General features: G+C 40.0%; 1 protein-coding gene across 2 annotated transcripts in view; it reads right to left on the reverse strand.

Moving 5' to 3' along the window:
- Positions 1-23,386, reverse strand: part of COL9A1 (collagen type IX alpha 1 chain) — a 198,958-nt gene that overhangs the window by 126,843 nt on the left and 48,729 nt on the right. For both annotated transcript variants that reach the window (XM_055113856.2, XM_055113857.2), the window contains one exon: positions 8,607-8,690. In XM_055113856.2, coding sequence (XP_054969831.2) covers positions 8,607-8,623 — 17 coding nt within the window. In that variant the 5' untranslated portion in view covers positions 8,624-8,690. The remainder of the gene's footprint in view (positions 1-8,606; positions 8,691-23,386) is intronic.

Here is a 23,386-nt window from a genome sequence, read left to right on the forward strand (position 1 = left end):
TTTTTGTGGCAATTGTAAATGGGATTGCTTTCCTGATTTGGCTCTTGGCTTGGATGTTGTTGGTGTATGAGAATGCTACTGACTTTTATACATTGATTTTATATCCTGAAACTTTGCTGAAGTTGTTTCTAAGATCAAGGAGCTTTTGGGTAGAGACTAGGGGCTTTTCAAGATATAAAATCATATTGTCTGTAAACAGAGATAGCTTGACTTCCTCTCTTCCTATTTGGATACCTTTTATTTATTTCTCCTGACTAAATTGCTCTGGCCAGAACTTCCAGTACTATGCTGAATAAGAGGGGTGAGAGAGAACATCCTTGTCTTGTTCCAGTTTTCAAAAGGAATGCTTCCAGCTTTTGCCCATTCAATATGATGTTGGTTGGGGGTTTGCCGTTGATGGCTCTTAGCATTTTGAAGTATGTTCCTTCAACACCTAGTTTATTGAGAGTTTTTAACATAAAGCGATGTTGGATTTTATCAAAAGCCTTTTCTGCATCTATTGAGATAATCATGGTTTTTGGTTTTTGTTCTGTTTATGCTGATTAGTCACATTTATTGATTTGCATATGTTAATCACCCTTGCATCCCAGGGATAAAGCCTACTTGATAATGGTGGTTAGGTTTTTGATGTACTGTTGGATTCAGTTTTCTAGTGTTTTATTGAGAATTTTTGCATCTATGTTCATCAAGAATATTGGCATGAAGTTTTCTCTTTTTGTTGTGTCTCTGCCAGGTTTTGGTATCAGGAATAGTACTAGCTCTTCTTTACACATCCGGTAGAATTTGGCTGCATCTGGTCCTGGACATTTTTTGGTTGGTAGGTTTTTTATTACCGCTTCCATTTTGAAACTCATTACTGGTCTGTTCAGGGATTCGATTTCTTCCTGGTTCAGTCTTCAGAGGTTGTCTATGTCCAGGAATTTGTCGATTCTTCTGGATTTTCTAGTTTGTGTGCATAGAGGTGTTTATAGTGGTCTCTGAGGGTTTTTGTATTTCTGCAGGATAAGTGATAACGTCCCCTTTGTCATTTCTAATTGTTTTTATTTGGATCTTCGCTCTTTTTTTCATTACTATTCTGGATACTAGTCTATTTTTCTTACTAGTTTTTTCAAAGAACGAACTCCTGGATTCATTGTTTTTTTGTATGGTTTTTCACATTTCCTTCAATTCAGCTCTGATTTTGGTTATTTCTTGTCTTTTGCTAGCTTTGGGGTTGGTTTGCTCTTATTTCTGTAGTTCCTGTAGTTGTAATGTTACGTTGTTAATTTTAGATCTTTCTAACTTTTTGATGTGAGTGTTTAGTGCTATAAACTTCCCTCATAACACTGCCTTAGCTGTGTCTGAGAGATTCTGGTATGTTGTATCTCTGTTCTCATTTATTTAAAAAATTTATTGATGTCTGACCTAATTTTACTGTTTATCCAAAAGTCATTCAGGAGCAGGTTATTCAATTTCCATGTAATTGTATACTTTTGAGTGATTTTCTTAGTATTTATTTCTATTTTTATTGCACTATGGTCTGAGTGTGTGGTTGGTATGATTTGGGGTTTTTATTTTAATTTGCTGAGGATAGTTTTATTTCCAATTGCGTAGTCTATTTTAGAGTATGTGTCATGTTCAGGTGAGAATGTATAGTCTATTGTTTTTGGGTGGAGAGTTCTGTGGATGTCTATCAGGTCATTTGATCAAGTGCCAACTTCACATCCTGAATATCTTTGTTAATTTTCTGCCTTTATGACCTGTCTAATACTGTGATAGGGGAAATGGAGTCTACCACTATTATAGTCTGTGAATGTAAGTCTCTCCATAGGTCTCTAACAACTTGCTTTATGAGTCTGTACGCTCCTGTATTGGGTGCATATATATTTAGGATAGTTAGGTCTTCTTGCAGAATTGAACCCTTTACCATTATGTAATGCCCTTCTTTTCTTTCTTTATCTTTGTTGGTTTAAAGTCTGTTTTGTCTGAAATTAGGATAGTAACTCCTGCTTTTTTCTGTTTTCCATTTGCTTAGTATATTTTTCTCCATCCTTTTATTTTCAGCATATAGGTGTCTGCATGTGAAATGGGTCTCCTGAAGACCATATATCATTGGGCCTTGCTTCTTTATCCAGCTTGCCACTCTGTGCCCTTTAATTGAGGCATTTAGCCCATTTACATTCAAGGTCACTATTGATATATGTGGATTTGATCCTGTCATTGTGCTGTTAGCTGGTTACTACACAGGCTTGTTTGTGTGGTTGCTTTATAATGTCACTGGTCTGTGTACTTAAGTGTATTTTTGTAGTGGCTGGTAATGGTCTTTTCTTTCCGTATTTAGTACTCCTTTTAGGACCTCTCATAAAGTAGGCCTGGTGGTAACCAATTCCCTCAGCATTTGCTTGTCTGAGAAGAATCTTACTTCTCCTTCACTTATGAAGCTTAGTTTGGTTGGATATCAAATTCTTCATTGAAAATTATTTTATTTAAGAATGCTGAATATAGGCCCCCAATCTCTTCTGGCGTGTAGGGTTTCTGCTGAAAGGTCTGCTGTTAGTTTAACAAGATTCTTTTGGTAGGTGACCTGCCCCTTCTCTCTAGCTGCCTTTAACATTTTTTCTATCATTTCAACCTTGGAGAATCTGATGATTATGTGTCTTGGGGATGGTCTTCTCATGTAGTAGCTCACAGGAGTTTTCTGAATTCCCTGAATTTGAATGTTGGCCTCTCTAACAAGGTTGGGATATCCTAGCTAGACGATATCCTGAAATATGTTTTCCAAGTTGTTTGCTTTCTCCCCATCTCTTTCAGGGATGCCAATGGGTCACAGGTTTGGTCTCTTTACATAATCTCATATTACTCAAAGGTTTTGTTCATTCTTTTTTATTCTTTTTTCTTGTTTTTGTCTGACTGAGTTATTTCAGAGAGCTGGTCTTCAAGCACTGAGATTCTTTTCTCAGCTTGGTCTAGTCTTCTGTTAATAATTGTGATTGCATTATGAAATTCTTGTCATGTGTTTTTCAGCTCTATCTGATCAATTTGGTTCTTTTTTATAATGGCCATTTCACCTATCAGTTCCTGTATCATTTTATTATAATCCTTACATTTCTTGGATTGGGTTTTTACTTTTTCCTGAATCTCAATAATCTTTCTTCCTATTCATATTCTGAATTCTATTTCCATCATTTCCATCAGCAAGCCTAGTTAAGAATGCTTGCTGGAGAACTAGTGCATTCATTTGGAGGAAAGAAGACACTCTGGCTTTTTGAGTTGCCAGAGTTCTTACACTGGTTCTTTCTCAACTGTGTGCACTGGTGTTCCTTTAACTGCAATGTATATTGAGTACAGCCAACTGACTTTTTTTCTGGATGTCTTCAGAGGCCCAAGTCTTTGTGCAGGGTCTTTATTTGTAGCTGAATTCTTGTCACTGGTTCCACAAGAGGGTATATTAGCTAAGTGTTATTGGTGTTGAAGTTTTGGACTGTCATCCAGTAGGTGGTGCTTAAGTGTAATGGCTGGTAGGTAGGCTCTTGCTTAGCCACATGATTTCTCTGTATTTCCTCAGGATTGCAGCTGGGCTCCCTCTCAGTGCTGTGAATGGGTGTTCTCCTCTCCCACTTGAGTGCTGGCTGCATATCTCGGCTTGGCACTCCTGGGCTGCACATTACAATTCTGGGGTGAGTTCAAACTTTCTGTTCCCTCTCAAGCTTGGAGGCAGCAGGTGAAGGGACCTTAGCAGTGGCTGTGGCAGAGTGTCTTTCACTTGTCTTTTGACAAGAGGCTCACACCTCTTTCTGATGTGGAGCCACTATCAATCAGTGTGATCAGCCCAGGATGGGGCCACCGCACTTTGGACCCAAGGGCAAGGGGAGGCCCTGCTAGTGATGAGCAGGGAGAGCAGGTGGGTCCTGGAGGGATATAGACTGGCCTCTTCTCCTTAGGGCAACTTCAGCTTACCAAAGGTGTGGTTGAAGCACTCAGGGTCTCTGCTCCTTCCTTAGTCTGAGGGAAGCAAGAGAAGTACCACGGCAGCGGCAGTGGCAAAGGGCCTTTCAGTTATCTCTGGGAATTCTACCTCAGAGAAACAGAACCACTGCCAATGGGAGTATTCAGCCAGGGGGTGGGTTGGCTGCACTGCTGGCATGAGTTGGGCACTCCACTTGGTGAAGAGGGGGTGGAAGGCTCACAGGGAGGAGAGACTGGGCTTTTCTTCCGACGGTGACTGTGGTGTGCTGAAAGTGCAGGTGAAGCCCTCAGGCTCTTTGTTTCTTCCCCAGATGGAGGGCAGCAGAGGCAGAACCATTGCTATGGCGGAGGGGTGTTGGTTCCCTCTGGGAGCCCCTCCTCTGGGAAACTCAGAGCCACTCCCAGTGGGCATCCTTAGCTGTGGTTGGGGCGACTGATCTGCAGTCCTGACCCAGAGGCCCTACCTGGTGAAGAGTTGAGGGTGGGGGTTCACAGAGAAGAGAGACAGGACTCTGTATGGGGGCTACACAGTGCAGGAGGTGCCAGCACAGGAACTAAGCCCTTTGTTCCTTCCTTAGCCTGAGGGTGGTTAGGGTGGTACCACTACAGGTGCAATGGTGGAGGGGTTGTGGGTTGACTCCAGGATTTCCTCCTTAGACAAATGCAGAGCTGCTGCTGACTGAAGTGCCCAGGCAGGGCAGAGTAGTTATGCGGGAGTCCCAGGTCAGGAGGCCCTGCCCAGTGAGGAGAAGCAGGGACAGGGACCAAGTGAAGAACAGTCCAGATGAGAGGTGAAGCCAGCTGGACTTCCTGGGTCAAGTGGGGATTTGAAGAACTTTTCTGTCTTACAAGAGGATTGTAAAATGCACCAATCAGCACTCTATAGTTAGGATTGTAAAATACACCAATCAGCACTCTGTAGCTAGCGAGGTTTGTAAAATAGACCAATCAGCACTCTGTAAAATGGACCAATCAGCAGGACAAGGGCGGGGACAAATAAGGGAATACAAGCTGGCCACCCCAGCCAGCAGCGGCACCCACTCAGGTCCCCTTCCATGCTGTGGAAGCTTTGTTCTTTCACTCTTCACAATAAATCTTGCTGCTGCTCACTCTTTGGGTCCATGCCATCTTTAAGAGCTATAACACTCACTGCGAAGGTCCACGGCTCCATTCTTGAAGTCAGCAAGACCACGAATGAACCCATGGGAAGGAACCAACTCCGGACACACAGACACTTTTCTGTGAAGCAGTTGTGCTGCACTGGGGATCCATGCCAGTTCCTAATCACCGTGCACCCTCCAGCACCTGAGGGCAAAAGCAGCAAGGGCTGTGAGACAGCAAAAACGGCAGCCGTCTTCTCCTTCTGGGAGCTCTGTCCCAGGGGAGTGCAAAGCTGGTACCAGCCCTAGAGCCCTGGTAGGGGGTGGCTGGAGTCCCAGGTCAGGAGGCCCCGACCAGTGACGAGAAGCGGTATTGGGGACCCATGTGGAAAACAGTCCGGCCACTTTTCCATGTGGTGGCTGCACTGTGCTAGAGTCCGTGCTAGTCCCTAATCACCAGGCACTTTCCAGAGCCTGAAGGCAAGAGCAGCAAGGGCTGTGAGACAGCCAAGATGGCAGCCTGCCTTGCCCCCTTGGAGCTTCCTCCCAGGAAGTGCAGAAGATTATATTTCAAATGACTACACAATAGTGATAATGCAAGGTGGGGGAACTGCTTCATTTCAACAGTGTTATTCTCCTTAGAAGAAAAGCCTGTAAATATATGTATCAGAAAAAGTTTCTAATTTTTAGAGTAGATTTTTAATACTCTTTTGTATCTCTTGTCTCCTTGAAAATATTTTAAACACTTAGTAGTCCCAAGTGGAAAGTTATTAGGAGTCACGTAGTTCTTGCAAAGGAAGTCACAGATTGAAAATAAGGAGAATCCCGCCAGGTGCAGTGGCTCACGCGTGTAATCCCGGCGCTTTGAGAGGTCTAGGCGGATGGATCACTTGATGTCAAGAGTTTGAGACCAGCCTGAACAAGATGGTGAAACCCCGTCTCTACTAAAAATACAAAAAATTAGCAGGGTGTGGTGGTGGGTGCCTGTAATCCCAGCTACTGGGGAGGCTGAGGCCAGAGAATGGCTTGAACCCAAGAAGCGGAGGTTGCAGTGAGCCGAGATCACGTGACTGCACTCCAGCCTGGGCGACAAAGTGAGACTCCATTTCAATTAAAAAAAAAAATAGTAAATACATAAATAATAAACTAAAGACAGGCCAGGCGCAGTGGCTCACGCCTGTAATCCCAGCACTTTGGGAGACCAAAGCAGACACATCATGAGGTCAGGAGTTTGAGACCAGCCTGGCCAATATAGTGAAACCCTGTCTCTACTAAAAATACAAAAATTAGCTGGGCATGGTGTCACGTGCCTCTAGTCTCAGATACTCGGCAGGCTGAGGCAGAAGAATTACTTGAACCCAGGAGGCAGAGGTTGCAGTGAGCCGAGATCTCACCGCTGCACTCCAGCCTGGGCAACAGAGTGAGACTGTCTCAATAATAATAATAATAATAATAATAATAATAATCCTGGCATGGTGGCTCATACCTGTAATCCCAACACTTTGGGAGGCCGAGGCGGGTGGATCACGAGGTCAGGAGTTCAAGACCAGCCTGGCCAAGATGGTGAAATCCCGTCTCTACTAAAAATACAAAAATTAGCCAGGCGTGGTGGCGCATGCCTGTAGTTCCAGCTACTCGGGAGGCTGAGGCAGGAGAATCACTTGAACCCAGGAGGCAGAGGTTGCGGTGAGCCAAGATCACACCATTGCACTCCAGCCTGGGCAACAAGAGCGAAACTCCTTCTTAAAAGAATAATAATAATAAATAAACTAAGGAGAATCCCCCAAACTAAGGAACGGGACCAGAAATGTTTCTTTCTTGAAATTTATGGTAAACATAATAAAAATAATGAGATGAGCCATCAGTAAAATAAGTTTACCCCAAATGATAATTAGTTCAAGTATTGTCAAAAAATTCAAGTGTTTCCCAAATTTTTTCCTGGAGTTCACATTATTTCACTAAAATTTCACCAGAAAAACATTAGTATAGAATATTGAGAGCAGTACTGTTCAATACAACTTTCTGTGATGATAGAAGTGCACTGTAATCTGTGCTGTTCAATATGGTACCTACTAGCTACATATGGGTATTGAGCACTTGAATGTAGCTAGCAACTAAAGAGCTAAATTTCTTTAAAATGTTAATTAATTTAAATTTAAATTATAGCATGTGGCTAGTAGCTACCATTTCGAACAATGCTATTTAATAGCTGAATACTCACGGAGTTGGGCTCAAACTGCTGAGGTTCAAACTCTGGTTTCACATTTCACTACTTTGTTATTCTTCTCCTGTTGTTGGGTTGATGTCAAGATTCAGTGTGTTAAATTATATGTTAAATAAATCTTAGCAATTGTTATTATTATATACCAGTTACACAATTTACCAGCCGCATGCTCAAGTTACCTAACCTCACAAAACCAATTTCACCCACTAATAATACTATTGTATGGGATTTTTATGAGAATTAAATAAACTAATGTGTAAAATGGCTTAGTATATGCCCATTACATGGAAGCACTCAATACCTGTTAAATGCTATTATTAAATTATTATCAAAACAATGTTGAAACAAATTTTTGTAACTTGCAGGAAATACTGGGAAAATATACTGAAGTTATAATGATTTATAAGGTGAGCAAATAATTTTGAGTCAAGTCAAATTTGTTCAACAGTAAAATTTTAAAAATTGCAAACCTTGAGTGATTCCATCAAGATTTATAGAGCACGTGGGATTCATCTTAATTAACACAGTCTGCCAACTTTTCTTTTCCTCAGCTGAAGCCTTAACAAAAAAAAATCTATACGAATATGTATTTACCTTGTCTTTCTTATTATGGTTTTACTCTCTTCTTATTTTCGGTACCTGGTAGCACAAGAAAGTTAGTTAGAACAAATATATCACTGCCGGGCGCGGTGGCTCACGCCTGTAATCCCAGCACTTTGGGAGGCTGAGGCGGGCAGATCACGAGGTCAGGAGATCGAGATCACCCTGGCTAACATGGTGAGACCCCGTCTCTACTAAAAAATACAAAAAATTAGCTGGGCATGGAGGCACGTGCCTGTAATCCCAGCTACTCAGGAGGCTGAGGCAGGAAAATCGCTTGAACCCAGGAGGCAGAGGTTGCAGTGAGCCGAGATGGTGCCACTGCACTCCAGCCTGGCGACAGAGCAAGACTCCATCTCAAAAAAAAAAAAAGAACAAATATATCACTGCAGGAAATCCTGTTTCCAATTATTTCAAGATATGCTGAGCCCATCAATGGTATACCCAAGCTCTAAAAACAACATATTTATAGCCACAATTTTACACATTTCAAATGATTTCTTAATGTGAAATTCAAATAAACTAGTAACTCCTACATACATATTAACTCCTTTTCTATTTATATCTTAAATGTGGTTCCAAATGAAAAACATGTAGAATCTAAGAGTTTGGAGAATTTGTTAACATGTTACAAAAATGTTTCTGCAAATTTACAGAAATTTATGAAGTCTGGAAAGTCTGAATTAGACTGCTGTTGGTGGTGACTTAAAACGATTTTATTTTATAAATGGACTTACTGTGCTCTTTTCATCATTTTTCTGGCATCTTAACAGCAGACAAGGAAAGTTCTTGTTTTTCCAGCAGCGTCTGCTTGGTAAAGTCTAAGTAGGTCAGAGGAAGAAGCAAAACGTTTTTATTTCAGCGAGAAATTAAAAACTCAGAACCTACTTTATATTTAAAGTTGCTTTCACTAGTGTAGTTGCCTAAAAGCAAGCAAGTAGCAGGTCCTTGCTCCCAGATGCCTGCTCGCAGATCATGAAAAGAAAACAAACCTTCAGGGTTTGAAGTGTAAATTTTCTGGAATATTTTGTACTAAATTGCCAATGTGATATCAAAGACATGGCGAAGTGTACTTACTCCGACATGGCTGCCCCATCAGCAGGCTCCCTTTAATGAGCAGTTAGTTCTAATTAATAGCTTACCTCTGGCAGAGAATGTAATTTCACTTTGGGTCATTTTCAAGCACAGACTAGAGTAAGAGTAAGGCAGTCAAAGAAAGAAGGAGAGAAATGGTATGAGGGTTGGAATTACATTTAGAGATAGCAGGAAGATGATCACTATCTGGTTTTCCCAAATCTTCACAAATTGGATTACAGTGTCTGGAGCTGTCTCTCAGAAGGGCACAGATTACATTGTGCAGAATTATCTGCAAGGGATAATTCTTCTGTTGATCTGAACTTTCAGCTAACGCCAGTGTCTGATGGTAAAGGTTTTGATAGTGACATTTAAACACTTAGTATGCTAACATGTATAACCCAGCTGGTAACTGAAGTTTCCCTATTCCTTGAGTTGTAGCTAAAATTGCCCTGATGTGTGCAAGTCCAAAGCCCATCCTAGGACTCAGATGATTTCCACATCTACAAGTGTGTCTTTAATTCACTAGGCATCAATATTAACAAAAAATCCAAGCCTTTTATCAACTTTCAATTCCCCCCCCGCAAAACAAAAGTCCACTCCCAGAGAACACTCATGATTAATAGAACCGACTGAAGTTTCAGTGGTGGGGTACCTATATAAGGAAAGGTCACCTCTCACCTCATTCCACAAACAACTTTAAAAAATTATCATTACCTTCTTGTGCTTTCAAGTCATCTGCAGCTCCTGCCACCAGGCAAGGTGGGCCTGTAGGCTCGAGGTGACTAGGGGACACTGACAAAAGAGACCCTGCCACAGGGTGAGAAGCAAATGACAAGTGGCCCCAGGTGAGACTTGACTTCCCAATAGCACACTAACCAGTGCTCAAGAGTCTTAAATCTCTGAAGCCTCTGCCTTCAACATGGAATCTGGGCCCAAACTGTTCGTGGCAGATTACAGTGCATTTCTATTGCCACAGAAAGTTTTATTGAACAGTACTGCTGTAAAGATTCTACGCTAATGTTTTCCTGATGAAATGTAGTGCAATAATGTGAACTCCAGGAAGAAATTTGCAGCATATGATAGGAAATGTAGGTATGCCAGCCCTTAGGAATGATAAGAAAACTAAACAGTATGTGTTTAGGTAAGCCAAAAGACACACTCCCCACTTCCCTGATTTGTTCTACACTGTCCCAGATAATCATGGCATAATAAAGAAAAGTCAGTCCCATGTAAGATTAAATGGCGTTCTGGGATAGACTTGTTACCGAGAAGTAAGTATCAGCACATAAAAATATTAAGGACTACCTCTTTAGCAAAAACATAAGTAAGAAAAATTGGCCAGGTGCAGTGGCTCACACCTGTAATCCCAGCACTTGGGGAGGCTGAGGCTGGAGAATTGCTTGAGCCCAGGAGTTTGAGACCATCCTGAGACCCCATTTCCTCAAAAAATTTTTAAAAATTAGCCGGGCATAGTGGCACACACCTGTAGTTCCAGCTATTCAGGGAGCTGAGGCAAGAGGATTGCTTGAGCCTAGAGAAGGTCAAGGCTGTAGTGAGTCATGATGGCACCACTGCATTCCAGCCTGGGCAACAGAGCAAAAAAAAAAAAAAAAAAATAGAAAGAGGGAGGGAAGGAGGAAAGGAAGGAAGGCAGGAAGGAAGGAAGGCCGGCCAAGAGGGAGGCCAACTGTCTCTCTCTCTCTCTCTCTCTCAGGCATACACACTCACACCCACACATGCACATACACACACACACACACACACACACAGAGCATTACAAGGGGGACAATGGGAAGAAATTAACCAGAAAATTAGCTGACCACAATCTTTATTTCACCACCAAAAACAAAATGAAAAACAAAACAAAAGAAACCTTTCAGTTATCACTATGGCCTAGGGCCAATTTCTTGATAACTGGAATAAATTTTGTTAATTTAAGATTTAGCTTCCTGCTTAAACATGTTGTGTGAACTACTAGGTACTGGCTTGTTTTAAATTCTAAATTACTTTTATTTCTCCCTGTGGAAGGGATTTGAAATGAGTCCCATTTAGAAAGCAAGCCATCAGGGCAGGAAAATGATGATGAACACACTAACATCAGTATATATACTTAAGAGAGCCTTGTAACCTTGACTCAAGTGCTAAACTAAATATGGTATCTCATCACATTTCTGTACTGGTGAGCCAACACCACAGAAAAGCAAACTGAAATGAATGAGATTCTTTGATTAATTTTCTAGTAAAAGTTTAAATATCACACTTCAAAGTAATTTAAATTATAGCAGATGGAAATGGCAGCCTCCTTAAATAGATTCCTGCACACTCTTCCAGGATTCAGAAGTCTTCTATTTAGGTATCACAGCCTATCTTAATATGATTTACATGTTGGTGTCTGCAACTTCTATTAAGCTGCCGGGTTAGAGGGCAGGGGCTGCCCTATCTCCCTACTCTCACTGTCAAACTCCTGATCAGATGCATTTATAATGACTAAAGATAGAGCCTTTTTTTTTCACTTGAGCTTCTTTGCTGCCTAGACTTACCTTCCTCGTGTTCATTAGTCAAACCAGAAAGGCCTTTCTGGACTGTTAGGCTGCTAAGAGAGGTTGCTCAGTCCTCTCAGCCTCTATCCTATGGAATTACTCTGAAACTGAGGACCATAAACTCTACTGAATCCTTCCCAATTTCCTTTGGCTCCTAGGGACTATTTTTATTTCAGTTCCCACCTCCTTCCCTGTTCTTAGCCATGTCTTGGGAGATTTGTGGGATTCTGTGGTGGACAGAATAATGATCCCCCAAAGATTTTCACGCTCTAATCTCCAGAATCTGTGAATGTTTTATTACATGGCAAAAGAGACTTTGACTCTGTCAAAAAAAAAAAAAAAAAAGAAAAAGAAAACAAATACTGATTCTGTTACCAGGAATGAGGTACTGCTATAACAAATACCTAACCATGTGGAAATAGCTTATAATCAGGTGGTGGGTGGTGACACTAAAAACGTTTAGGAGCATGGTAGAAAAAGCCTAGATTACCTTGAATAGGTTATTAGTAGAAATGTGGACTTGAAGGATGCTCTGGTGATCTCTGAGAAGAAAATGAGGAACCCAATATTGGAGACTGCAGGAAGGAGAATCCTTGTTATATAGAAGCAGAAAGCTTATATATATTGTGTTCTGCAGTTATGCTGAAGGCAGACTTTGTAAGTGACAAATCTGGTCATTTAGCTGAGGAAATTTTCAAGCATCATGGTGAAGGTATGACCTGTTTTTTCTTGCAGCTTATAGTAAAATGAAAGATGAGAGAGAGAAATTGAGGGTGGACCTATTAAAAAGAAACCAATACTTGGTGATTTTATAAATTCTACACCTATTTAAATGGAAACAGACTAAAATTAAGAGATTCACTGTCAGGAAGTCATGTTATAAAAAAAGAGCCCAGGATGTGTCTGTAAAACCTTTTGGTAATACCTCAGAAAACTCAAAAGGTTGTAATATTTAGTTACACAAAAGACTACTTGAAGAGATCAAAAGTGTGACAGATCAATCTCATTGGCCATCTCAACAGAAGCCATAAATAAAGATGGGATTATCTAGGAAAGATCTGTGTACAAGTTGAATCCCATGACATACATGGGAGACTCACAAAGTTCCTAAGAATATTAGGACAACAGAAATTCTGCCAGCTAGGACTGAAAGAGATGGAGAGTACAAAATTTTCAAAAACTGTCAGTCCATAAAAATTCTACCTGCAGAAAACAGACTGCTATGGTCTGAACATATGTGTCCCTTCAAAATTTATGTTAAAATCCTAATCCCCAAGGCAATAGTGTTAGGAGGTGGGACCTTTGGGGAGGGGGTTGGGTCATGAAGGCAGAGCCTTAATGAACGGGGTTAGTGTCCATATAAACGAGACCTCAGAGACTGCCTTGCCCTTCCACCATGTGAGGATACAGCAAAAAGATGTCGTCCATAAGCAATAGTCCCTCACCAGACACTAAACCTGTGTATTGATCTTGGACTTCCCAGCCTCCAGAACTATAAGAAATAGATTTCTATTGTTTGTAAGTCACCCAGGATATGGTCTTTTTATTACAGCATCTGAATGGACTAAGACACAGGCTGATAAAACTACTCTGTTGCGAACATGTGTTGCCTTTCCTAAATAAAAAAAAGTGTGACTCAGAGGGAAGAATCAAGAACCACAGAGGATTTTTTTCCCCAGGCCTTGAAATCCAATGGAGTTTGCCTGGCTGTGTTTTTCAATTGCTTAGAACCAGTGATTCCTTTTATTCTCCCATCTTTCTCCCTTTTTGAATGTGAATATCTGTAAGTGTTATCCTGTGCCTATCCCACTGTTGTATGTTTGGAGCAGATAACTTTTTTTTTTTTTTTTTTTTTTTTTTTTTTAGTTTTACAGGTCCAAAGATTGAGAGGAACTGTGCTTCAGGGAAGATTATACCCAGATTCTACCTACATATAATTTAGATTATTTGGGTGATTAGATTTGGGATTTTAGGGTTCATGGAATTTAGATGAGATTTTGAACTTAAATTGATGCTGTAATGGGATGAGACCTTTGGTGATCTTGGGATGAAATAAATGTATTTTGTGTATGAAATAGACATGAATCTTTAAGGGCCATAAGGTGGACTGTGGTAAGTAGAATAATTACCACCACCACCCTCTCCAAAGACTTCCATATCCTAATTTCCAGAAAAACAGTTAGTTTAGATTGTAAAAGGGAAGGGACTTTGCCAATGTGATTACAGTTATGGACATTAAAATAGGGATATAAGGCCAGGCGTGGTGGCTCATGCTTGTAATACCAGCACTTTGGGAGGCCAAGGTGGGCGGATCACCTGAGATCAGGAGTTTGAGACCAGCCTGGCCAACATGGGAAAACCCCATCTCTAGTAAAAATACAAAAAAAAAAAAAAAAAAAACTGGGCATGGTGGCAGGTGCCTGTAATCCTAGCTATTGGGAGGCTGAGGCAGGAGAATCTCTTGAACTGGGGAAGCAGAAGTTGCAGTGAGCTGAGATTGTACCATTGGAGTTTCACTCTTGTCACTGAGGTTGGAGTGCAATGGTGCAAATGGTGCAATGGTGGTACCCAGAGCAGAAAAGCCAGCTGAGCCTACCAGACCTCTGACCTATATAATAGTGAAATACATTTAGTTATTTTAAATTGCTGCGTTTGTGACAATTTGTTACGGCAGCAATAAGCATCTAATACATATTCACATCCAGAGATTAAAATCATTTAAAGGAGTTGATCCTCACTGTCTTTCTAATAGTATAATAATAATAATCCCATACTTTCATGTAAATTATAATCAAAAGATCATTTTAAATGGCTTTGTCTTTCACAGAAGGAATTTCAAAAATTTATTTTGTGCTTATGCTGAAAGCTGGCATTCCCTCTATTATTTGCTGCTCCTTTTTAGAATAATCAATTCACAAATTTAAGATTTAAAATGTGCTTCTCCAAGATTGGCCAAATCACAAGACAGCAGTACTCTTATGAGTTTCTCCCTTGAGTCATAAGTGGTGAGTTCGTGTCCCAGAAGATCAAAATGGTGTGCTGAAAAAGAGCTCTTGGCTAAATCAAGAGGCCTGAATTCTAGTCCTAGCTCTGACATGAAAGAGCAAGGATGCCTATTTGGAGGAAATTAATTAACCTCTATGGATCTCATTTTCTTCCTTTTTAGAATAAAGCAGTTGGAGATTCAGGGTGGCTTCCATGATGAAGTACTGTTTGTTTGAAATCTGAAGTCTTGGTAGCATTAATGAGACAATTAGGTGGAGAAGCAGTCCAGAAGACTCAGCAAACCCTGTTTTATATGCCACTTGCTACAACATTAGTCCCCCGATGAATTTAGTGACCAAAAACAGAGCAAAAATAAAGATCTATAAATAGGCCTAGAAGAATGTATGCCACTTGGCAGTGTTAAACTCTGAGGAGGGCTATAGGGAAGCTTTATGGAGTAGTGCTCAAGGGCATAGACTTTGTTACCAAACCTTCTAAATTTAAGTTTTGGCTCTGCCACTTCCCAGCTGTGTGTTTTCTCTACATCTCTCAGTTTCCTCATCTATAAAATGTATGTGTGCATGCACAATTGCTTAAGACAGATCTTGGCATAATATGTGCTCTATAAATTAGCATATACTATGTAAATATTTGTCAATGTTATTGCTACGGGCAGAATTGCATCCCCCAAAACTTCATATGCTGAAGCCATTAATGTGATGTTATTTGGAGATATGGCCTTTGGGAGGTGATTAGGTTTAAATGAGGTCATGATTGTGGGACCCTCATGGTGCAATTAGTGTCCTTATGAGAAGAGAGATCTTGTCATCTCTGTCCACCATGTGAGAACACAGTGAGAAGGCAGCTGGCCATCTACAAGGGAGAAAGAGAGCCCTTGACAGAACCTGACTATGCTGGCACCCTAATCTCAGACTTTTAGCCCCTAGAATTGTGAAAAAAAATGTATTTCTATTATTTAAGCCATTCAGTCTATGGTATTTTGTTATGGCCAAGTATAACAAAGTTAAAATTCCAAAATTATTAAGGAAAAAATTAGTTTTTGTTCTGTAGCTGCTGTTCTATTTAACTTTTTACATTGAGACTATATTAATGAATTCTTTTACAATTTAAAATAAAGAAAACCAAGTGAAAAAAAAACACAAAAAGTCCATAATTCATTTGGAGTGATACCTTCCTTCAATTATCTCTTAAACTTCAGAGTGGGACCAATTGCAGGTTGAATGAGCCATCAATGAAAGACATCAATAGACTGTTTCGTCAAACTCACTCCCAGTTTGTAAGGTGTCTCATTGATTCACTTGTCAACTTTAAAGTGATGCAATTGTTGCCATTGCTTTTGGAGTTTTAGACATGAAGTCCTTGCCCATGCCTATGTCCTGAATGGTATTACCTAGGTTTTCTTCTGGGGTTTTTATGGTTTTAGGTCTAACATTTAAGTCTTTAATCCATCTTGAATTAATTTTTGAATAAGGTGTAAGGAAGGGATCCAGTTTCAGCTTTCTACATATGGCTAGCCTGTTTTCCCAGCACCATTTATTAAATAGGGAATCCTTTCCCCATTGCTTGTTTTTGTCAGGTTTGTCAAAGATCAGATGGCTGTAGATGTGTGGTATTATTTCTGAGGGTTCTGTTCTGTTCCATTGGTCTATATCTCTGTTTTGGTACCAGTACCATGCTGTTTTGGTTACTGTAGCCTTGTAGTATAGTTTGAAGTCAGGTAGCATAATGCCTCCAGCTTTATTCTTTTTGCTTAGGATTGTCTTGGTAATGCAGGCTCTTTTTTGGTTCCATATGAACTTTAAAGTAGTTTTTTCCAATTCTGTGAAGAAAGTCATTGGTAGCTTGATGGGGATAGCACTGAATCTATAAATTACCTTGGTCAGTATGGCCATTTTCATGATATTGATTCTTCCTATCCATGAGCATGGAATGTTCTTCCATTTGTTTATGTCCTCTTTTATTTCATTGAGTAGTGGTTTGTAGTTCTCCTTGAAGAGGTCCTTCACATCCCTTGTAAGTTGTATTCCTAGGTATTTTATTCTCTTTGAAGCAATTGTGAATGGGAGTTCACTCATGATTTGGCTCTCTGTTTGTCTGATGTTGGTGTATAAGAATGCTTGTGATTTTTGCACATTGATTTTGTATCCCGAGACTTTGCTGAAGTTGATTATCAGCTTAAGGAGATTTTGGGCTGAGACGATGGGGTTTTCTAAATACACAGTCATGTCATCTGCAAACAGAGACAATTTGACTTCCTGTGTTCCTAATTGAATACCCTTTATTTCTTTCTTTTGTCTGATTGCCCTGGCCAGAACTTCCAACACTATGTTGAATAGGAGTGGTGAGAGAGGGCATCCCTCTCTTGTGCCAGTTTTCAAAGGGAATGCTTCCAGTTTTTGCCCATTCAGTATGATATTGGCTGTGGGTTTGTCATAAATAGCTCTTATCATTTTGAGATACATCCCATCAATACCTAATTTGTTCAGAGTTTTTAGCATGAAGGGCTGTTGACTTTTGTCAAAGGCCTTTTCTGCATCTATTGAGATAATCATGTGATTTTTATCTTTGGTTCTGTTTATATGCTGGATTACATTTATTGATTTGCGTATGTTGAACCAGCCTTGCATCCCAGGGATGAAGCCCACTTGATCATGGTGGATAAGCTTTTTGATATACTTCTGGATTTGGTTTGCCAGTATTTTATTGAGGATTTTTGCATCAATGTTCATCAGGGATATTGGCCTAAAATTCTCTTTTTTGGTTGTGTCTCTGCCAGGCTTTGGTATCAGGATGATGTTGGCCTCATAAAATGAGTTAGGGAGGATTCCCTCTGTTTCTATTGATTGGAATAGTTTCAGAAGGAATAGAACCAGCTTCTCCTTGTACCTCTAGTAAAAACAATGGCAACAAAAGCCAAAATTGACAAATGGGATCTAATTAAATGAAAGAGCTTCTGCACAGCAAAAGAAACTGCCATCAGAGTGAACAGGCAACCTACAGAATGGGAGAAAATTTTTGCAACCTACTCATCTGACAAAGGGCTAATATCCAGAATCTACAAAGAACTCAGACAAATTTACAAGAAAAAAACAAACAACCCCTCAAAAAGTGGACGAAGGATATGAACAGACACTTCTCAAAAGAAGACATTTATGCAGCCAACAGACACATGAAAAAATGCTCATTATCACTGGCCATCAGAGAAATGCAACTCAAAACCACAATGAGATACCATCTCACACCAGTTAGAATGGCGATCATTAAAAAGTCAGGAAACAACAGGTGCTGGAGAGGATGTGGAGAAATAGGAACACTTTTACACTGTTGGTGGGACTGTAAACTGGTTCAACCATTGTGGAAGACAGTGTGGCAATTCCTCAGGGATCTAGAACTAGGAATACCATTTGACCCAGCCATCCCTTTACTGGATATACACCCAAAGGATTATAAATCATGCTGCTGTAGAGACACATGCACGTGTATGTTTATTGTGGCACTATTCACAATAGCAAAGACTTGGAACCAACCCAAATGTCCATCAATGATAGACTGGATTAAGAAAATGTGGCACATAGACACCATGGAATACTATGCAGCCATAAAAAATGATGAGTTCATGTCCTTTGTAGAGACCTGGATGAAGGTGGAAACCATCATTCTCAGCAAACTATCGCAAGGACAAAAAAAACAAACACCGCATGTTCTCATTCATAGGTGGGAATTGAACAATGAGAGCATTTGGACACAGGAAGGGGAACATCACACACCAGGGCCTGTCGTGGGATGGGGGGAGCGGGGAGGGAAAGCATTAGGAGATATACCTAATGTAAATGACAAGTTAATGACTGCAGCACACCAACATGGCACATGTATACATATGTAACAAACCTGCACGTTGTGCACATGTACCTTAGAACTTAAAGTATAATAAAAAAAAAAAAAGAAAAAAGAAAAAAAAGTTGGACAGAGGCACTATTCACAGTACTTAGGGATTTGTATGGAAACAGTTTACAGATTTTCTGACAACCTTGTCTTTCAATTCAGATGAAAGAAGCACTATTGTTTGGTCATGAGGAAATTTAATAAAAAAGTTGTCACCAAAAATAAAAAATAAAAAAAAAGTGATGTAATTAACAAGTATTACAGTTAAAAGATCCTTTAGCACAGTATCAGAAATTCAAGAGAGTATTAAAAATGCTGCTCTTTTGATGACATTTAGATATATATAAAGTTCAGTAATTACTTCAAAGGATGACTTTATGAAAAGAAGAGTTCACAAAATTCAGACCTTGGAAATAATCTACGAAATTGCCAATACATTGACACTCCTTAGAGAAAATATTTAAAGCTGAGTTATAAGTTGCTAAATTAAATGTCTATTTTTAAAAGGACAGTTGTATGTATGCCTGTTATCAAGATATAACTTAAAATGTAATTAATGCTTTCTTGCGGCTTACAAGTTAGTGGTTAAAACAGATATTAATCAAATAAACAAATTAGTGCATAATTATAAACAATAATTTGGATTTTACTTTGTCTTTATCCTCTAAGCCACTTGTCTATAATACTTTCCATCAACTCGGTTAATAAAAAGGTGCACACACAATGGAGAAATTACAATATAAGGCACAAAGCACTGGCTTGAAAATCAGTTGATTCCTAGCTTTCCCACTAACCAAGTGAACTTTCTGAGTTCTTTAAGCTCTGTAAGATTAGTTGGTGTCATATATATCCTTGTAGGGTTCTCTTACATTTAAAATCATATAAATAATTTTCCAAGCCAGACATTATTTTAGATCCCCAAAATTAGCTATTTCATAATAAATAAAGTCTGTGTCTTCCAGAGGGGAAAAGGGATTTTAAATGATTAATGTATAAAGAGTTTATACAAATGGCCGGACGCAGTGGCTCATGCCTGCAATCCCAGCACATGGGAGGCTGAGGCAGGTGGATCACTTGAGGCCAGAAGTTTGAGACCAGCCTGGTCAACATGGTAAAATCCTGTATCTACTACAAATACAAAAAAATTAGCCAAGCATGGTGGTACACACCTGTAATCCTGGCTACTTGGGAGGCTGAGGCATGAGAATCACTTGAACCTGGGAGGCAGAGGTTGCAGTGAGCCAAGACCACACCACTGCAGTCCAGCCTGGGTGACAGAGTGAGGCCCTATCTCAAAAAAAAAAAAAAAAAAAAAGCAAACAAAAGAATTTACACAAATAAGTAATAAATAAGAAAGATTATAAGAATTTAATAGGCTTAACTTTAAGAAATACATAATGAAGAATGTTCAGTATAATTAACAATGTACAATTTTAGTTGTAGCAGGAAGGATGGTTAAACTGGGATGTTGAAATCCTTTTCTCCAGCAATCTTTAAAAATCAAGTCGTTTCCCAAGAGTAGTGAGATGACTTAAGAAAGGAGAGAGTTGATATGAAGTATCAGGCACGTTTCTGCCCTCTGAACATTATCTGAGATACTGCCGTCATACCTGAAGTGTTTTTTTCCGTAAAGGAAGAGTTCTTTTTAATTGTCCACAGCCGTACATTATTAATCAAACTCTGTCTTTGAATCATAATTCATGCTCAAGCCCCTAGAAGTTAAAAGCATGAATGAAAATTTATAAAAATTTGAAAACTTCACTCAGGAGGTCATTGAGAGTACATTAAAAGGCATTTAGTTTGTTTAGATGTAATGTATTTTATTATTAGGGCTGATTCACACTCACTGTAATACTCCAGGGGGATTAACCACATTAATCTAATTATGAGAGTTTCACAGCACTCTTAGCAGAAAGACATTCACCAAACTTCAATTATTTTTAGAAGCTCTATCTTTGAATGTGATTTAAAATGTGATTAAGTTCCCTTTTGTGTTATCTAAACTGAATAAAGGCATTGTTTAAGCTTATTCACAGACAAAAGAATAACTTTATTAATTTTTGTTTCCTCATACAGCTTAAATCTAACAATGAAAAATATATGCTTTTATTTATATCTAATTATATTTTTCATTATTCTGTAAACTAAATGCAGGTTTCATATTGGATTGTCTTGAACCCAATAAGGTACAAACATAAAATGGTTTTATTTTCTTCCCTTTCACTGCTTTCGGACTTACTTTGTCAAATCTCCCTTTCCTGACCCCTTACAACATCTCGGGTAGATCCCATAGCTTTCTGGTGACTTCGAATATTTAAAAAATCCAGTTAAGTCTAGGTCGGTTTAATATTTTAGATCTTATACAGTATTCAGTTTATATTCATATCCTTGCTTTCCAGACCTCTAGTCAGCTGCATCGTGAAGGATGTGGAGGTACCCAGGCCACTGTGTGTTATTTCACTCTTTCAAAGAGGTAGTGAAGCAGGATATTTCCCTGGCCCCTTCATGGGACTCACAAAGGGGGTGCCTTGTTTCCTCAGCCTGCAGTTCTCAACTCCTCGCAGGAGGGAGCATGCAAGCAAATAAGGTGGGAACTTGTGTGCCCGGGCACTGGAACTAGCCAGCCACTTCAGTGCTGGCAGTGGCAAATTCCACTCACTTGGAGCCACTGCGCTCCACCCCTCGTGGGAGGGCGCATGCAGGTGAGCAGGTGCAGCAGCCAGGGCAAGCACTTTTGTGTGTGAGCAGGAGCAAAGTCTGTGCAGGCCCCAACAGCAACATCTGGGAGGGTACCTGTGACCCCTGAAGTCCCAGAGGGAGTGTTACAGTGCTCTTTTAGTGCTGCTGTCCACAGACAGCTTAAGTGTTAACAGCTCAGTGGACCCTCTACCTTTTCGTGTGAGGCAGCTGCCTTTTGCCAGAGAGGGCAAAGGGTCAGTGTGACAGCCTTTTGTATCTGCACTCATGGTTCCTGAGTTCTTCTATGGCGTCCAGGAGGAATGAGGTCACACGAACAAATTGAAGGATTGTAAATGTGGGAAATTTTATTGCCGATGGGCATGGCTGTCAGTGGGAAGGGGAGCTGAAAAGGGGACAGAGCTGGAAGGTAATCTTCTCCTGAAGTCCAGGAGTCTCCAACCAGATTCTTCTCCCAAGTTACACGGTCAAGCTGTCCCTCTGGAATCAAGCCGCTTCTCCCCGACATCCAGCTACAGTCTCTGATGTCCAGCTGCTTCTCCTCTCTCTGTCAGCTGGGTATGAGGTTTTTTATAAGCCCAGGATGGAGGGCAGGGCAGGCAATGAGTGGTTTTGGAAAAGGCAACATTCAAGTGGGGAAACAGGGATGTAAGTTCTCACTTCGGGCTGCGGTTTCAGGCTTTTCAGCTGGAGGGTGGGGCATTTGCCAGGGACCCGCCCTTTCTGCCTAGAATTTCTCTGCCTCCTGCCTCTATCGTTGTATCCATAGGAGCAGAAATATGATATTGAACAAATGGAAATAGTGGCTGAGACAAAAACCAGTAGTGTTCATCAAATTTCCATGTTCTCACCAATGGAATGTAGGGGAGATGAGGTGCCCCTTCTGGTATAGCAGTTAAAATCAAGTGTGACTTCTGCATGTTGACTCTATCCTAAGGCTAGCTGGTTAAAAACAAAGCGCTCAACTCCAACATGGCAGTGTTAAGCTGGATGCAGCCTGGCCCCTGGGTTGCCGCTGGAAGGGAAGTGGTGTAGGAGAGCTACCAGGCCAGCCTGCAACAGACTGCAATGTAAAGGGAGATATGTCTCTGTTTCATTAAGCCATTGAGAGCTCAGCAGTTTTTTGTTATTATGACATAATCTAGCCTATTGTGATTAAGACAAAAATAGATCCGGAAGTGAGGCACAGGAGGCAAAGAATGGGCTACACTGGAGATATCTAAACAGAGAAAGGAAGAAGAGAGAATGATTGTGAGAGAATAACAAGTTGTGTGAGCTTGCTTATAAATAGTTGAGAAGGAACCAGTAAAGAAAGAAACAGGCAATGCAAGAAACAGGGGAGCTAATAGACAGATCTGTTCTCATGAAGAGAAGTGAAAGGTTGAGATTAAGGACTCAAATGAAGAGATACATCTTAGAAGGTGTCTTTGCTCAGAGACAAGAGCAAAGGAAAGTGAAATGGGAGACGAAACCAAAAAACAGAAGGGGGAAATGATTGAAAGTTGCAGAAAATGTAATAAGCAGCAAAAGGGACCATTTTTAGCCACCTTCTGACAGAAGTGTAATCAAAGGAATTTCCAAATGACTGAGCTTATATTAATCTTCTCTCACACACTTAAATTTATTCGGCTTTATCCCTACAGGCCACATGTAATACCTATTCTTAATTTATGCTAAGCCTGATATCTTCTAAATCTTACATGTTTTTAATGCAGTACTAGACAGAGTTATTCATGCTCCATGCACACTAGCAATATCATAAATTCAGATTTGGAATTACTGAGGTATGAGAGAGCTTACCAACCTGAACTCAACAGAAGTCCAACAGCATTATGCATAGGTTTTACAGAAAGAGATTTTGTTTGAATTGAGCATCAAATAGAAGAAAAAGATATATAGCATTTGAAAAAAAAAGGTTTTAAAAACAATTTACAGAAAAATATATTCTGCCTTATATTAAAGAGATAGGAAGAAAATAAGAAAAGGAGGGATAGAGGGAGGAAGGGAAAGTTACCAGTTTAAAATTTTTGTTAAGTTGTAAGATACACTTTCCTTCTACTTCTGCTCCCTCCCACTAAATTCCCAAACCCACAGTGACCAAGTCAGTGGACATGTAGCCATGCAAACTTACTGTTCCCAATAAATCCCTCAACAGATTTGGAAATATTAATTTATTTTATATGTGGCAATATCACTCTTTAAAAACAGGTGGCGGGTTTTGTGTCAGTTATCTTATCAACAGATCAGACTTTAGCATCTTCAGGGATCTTATTTCAAGAGTACAGAATAATTATCTATTGGTTTTCATACAGTTA

The sequence above is a fragment of the Pan paniscus genome, chromosome 5, assembly GCF_029289425.2.
Source record: "Pan paniscus chromosome 5, NHGRI_mPanPan1-v2.0_pri, whole genome shotgun sequence".
In the NCBI taxonomy this organism is placed as follows: Eukaryota; Metazoa; Chordata; class Mammalia; order Primates; family Hominidae; genus Pan; species Pan paniscus.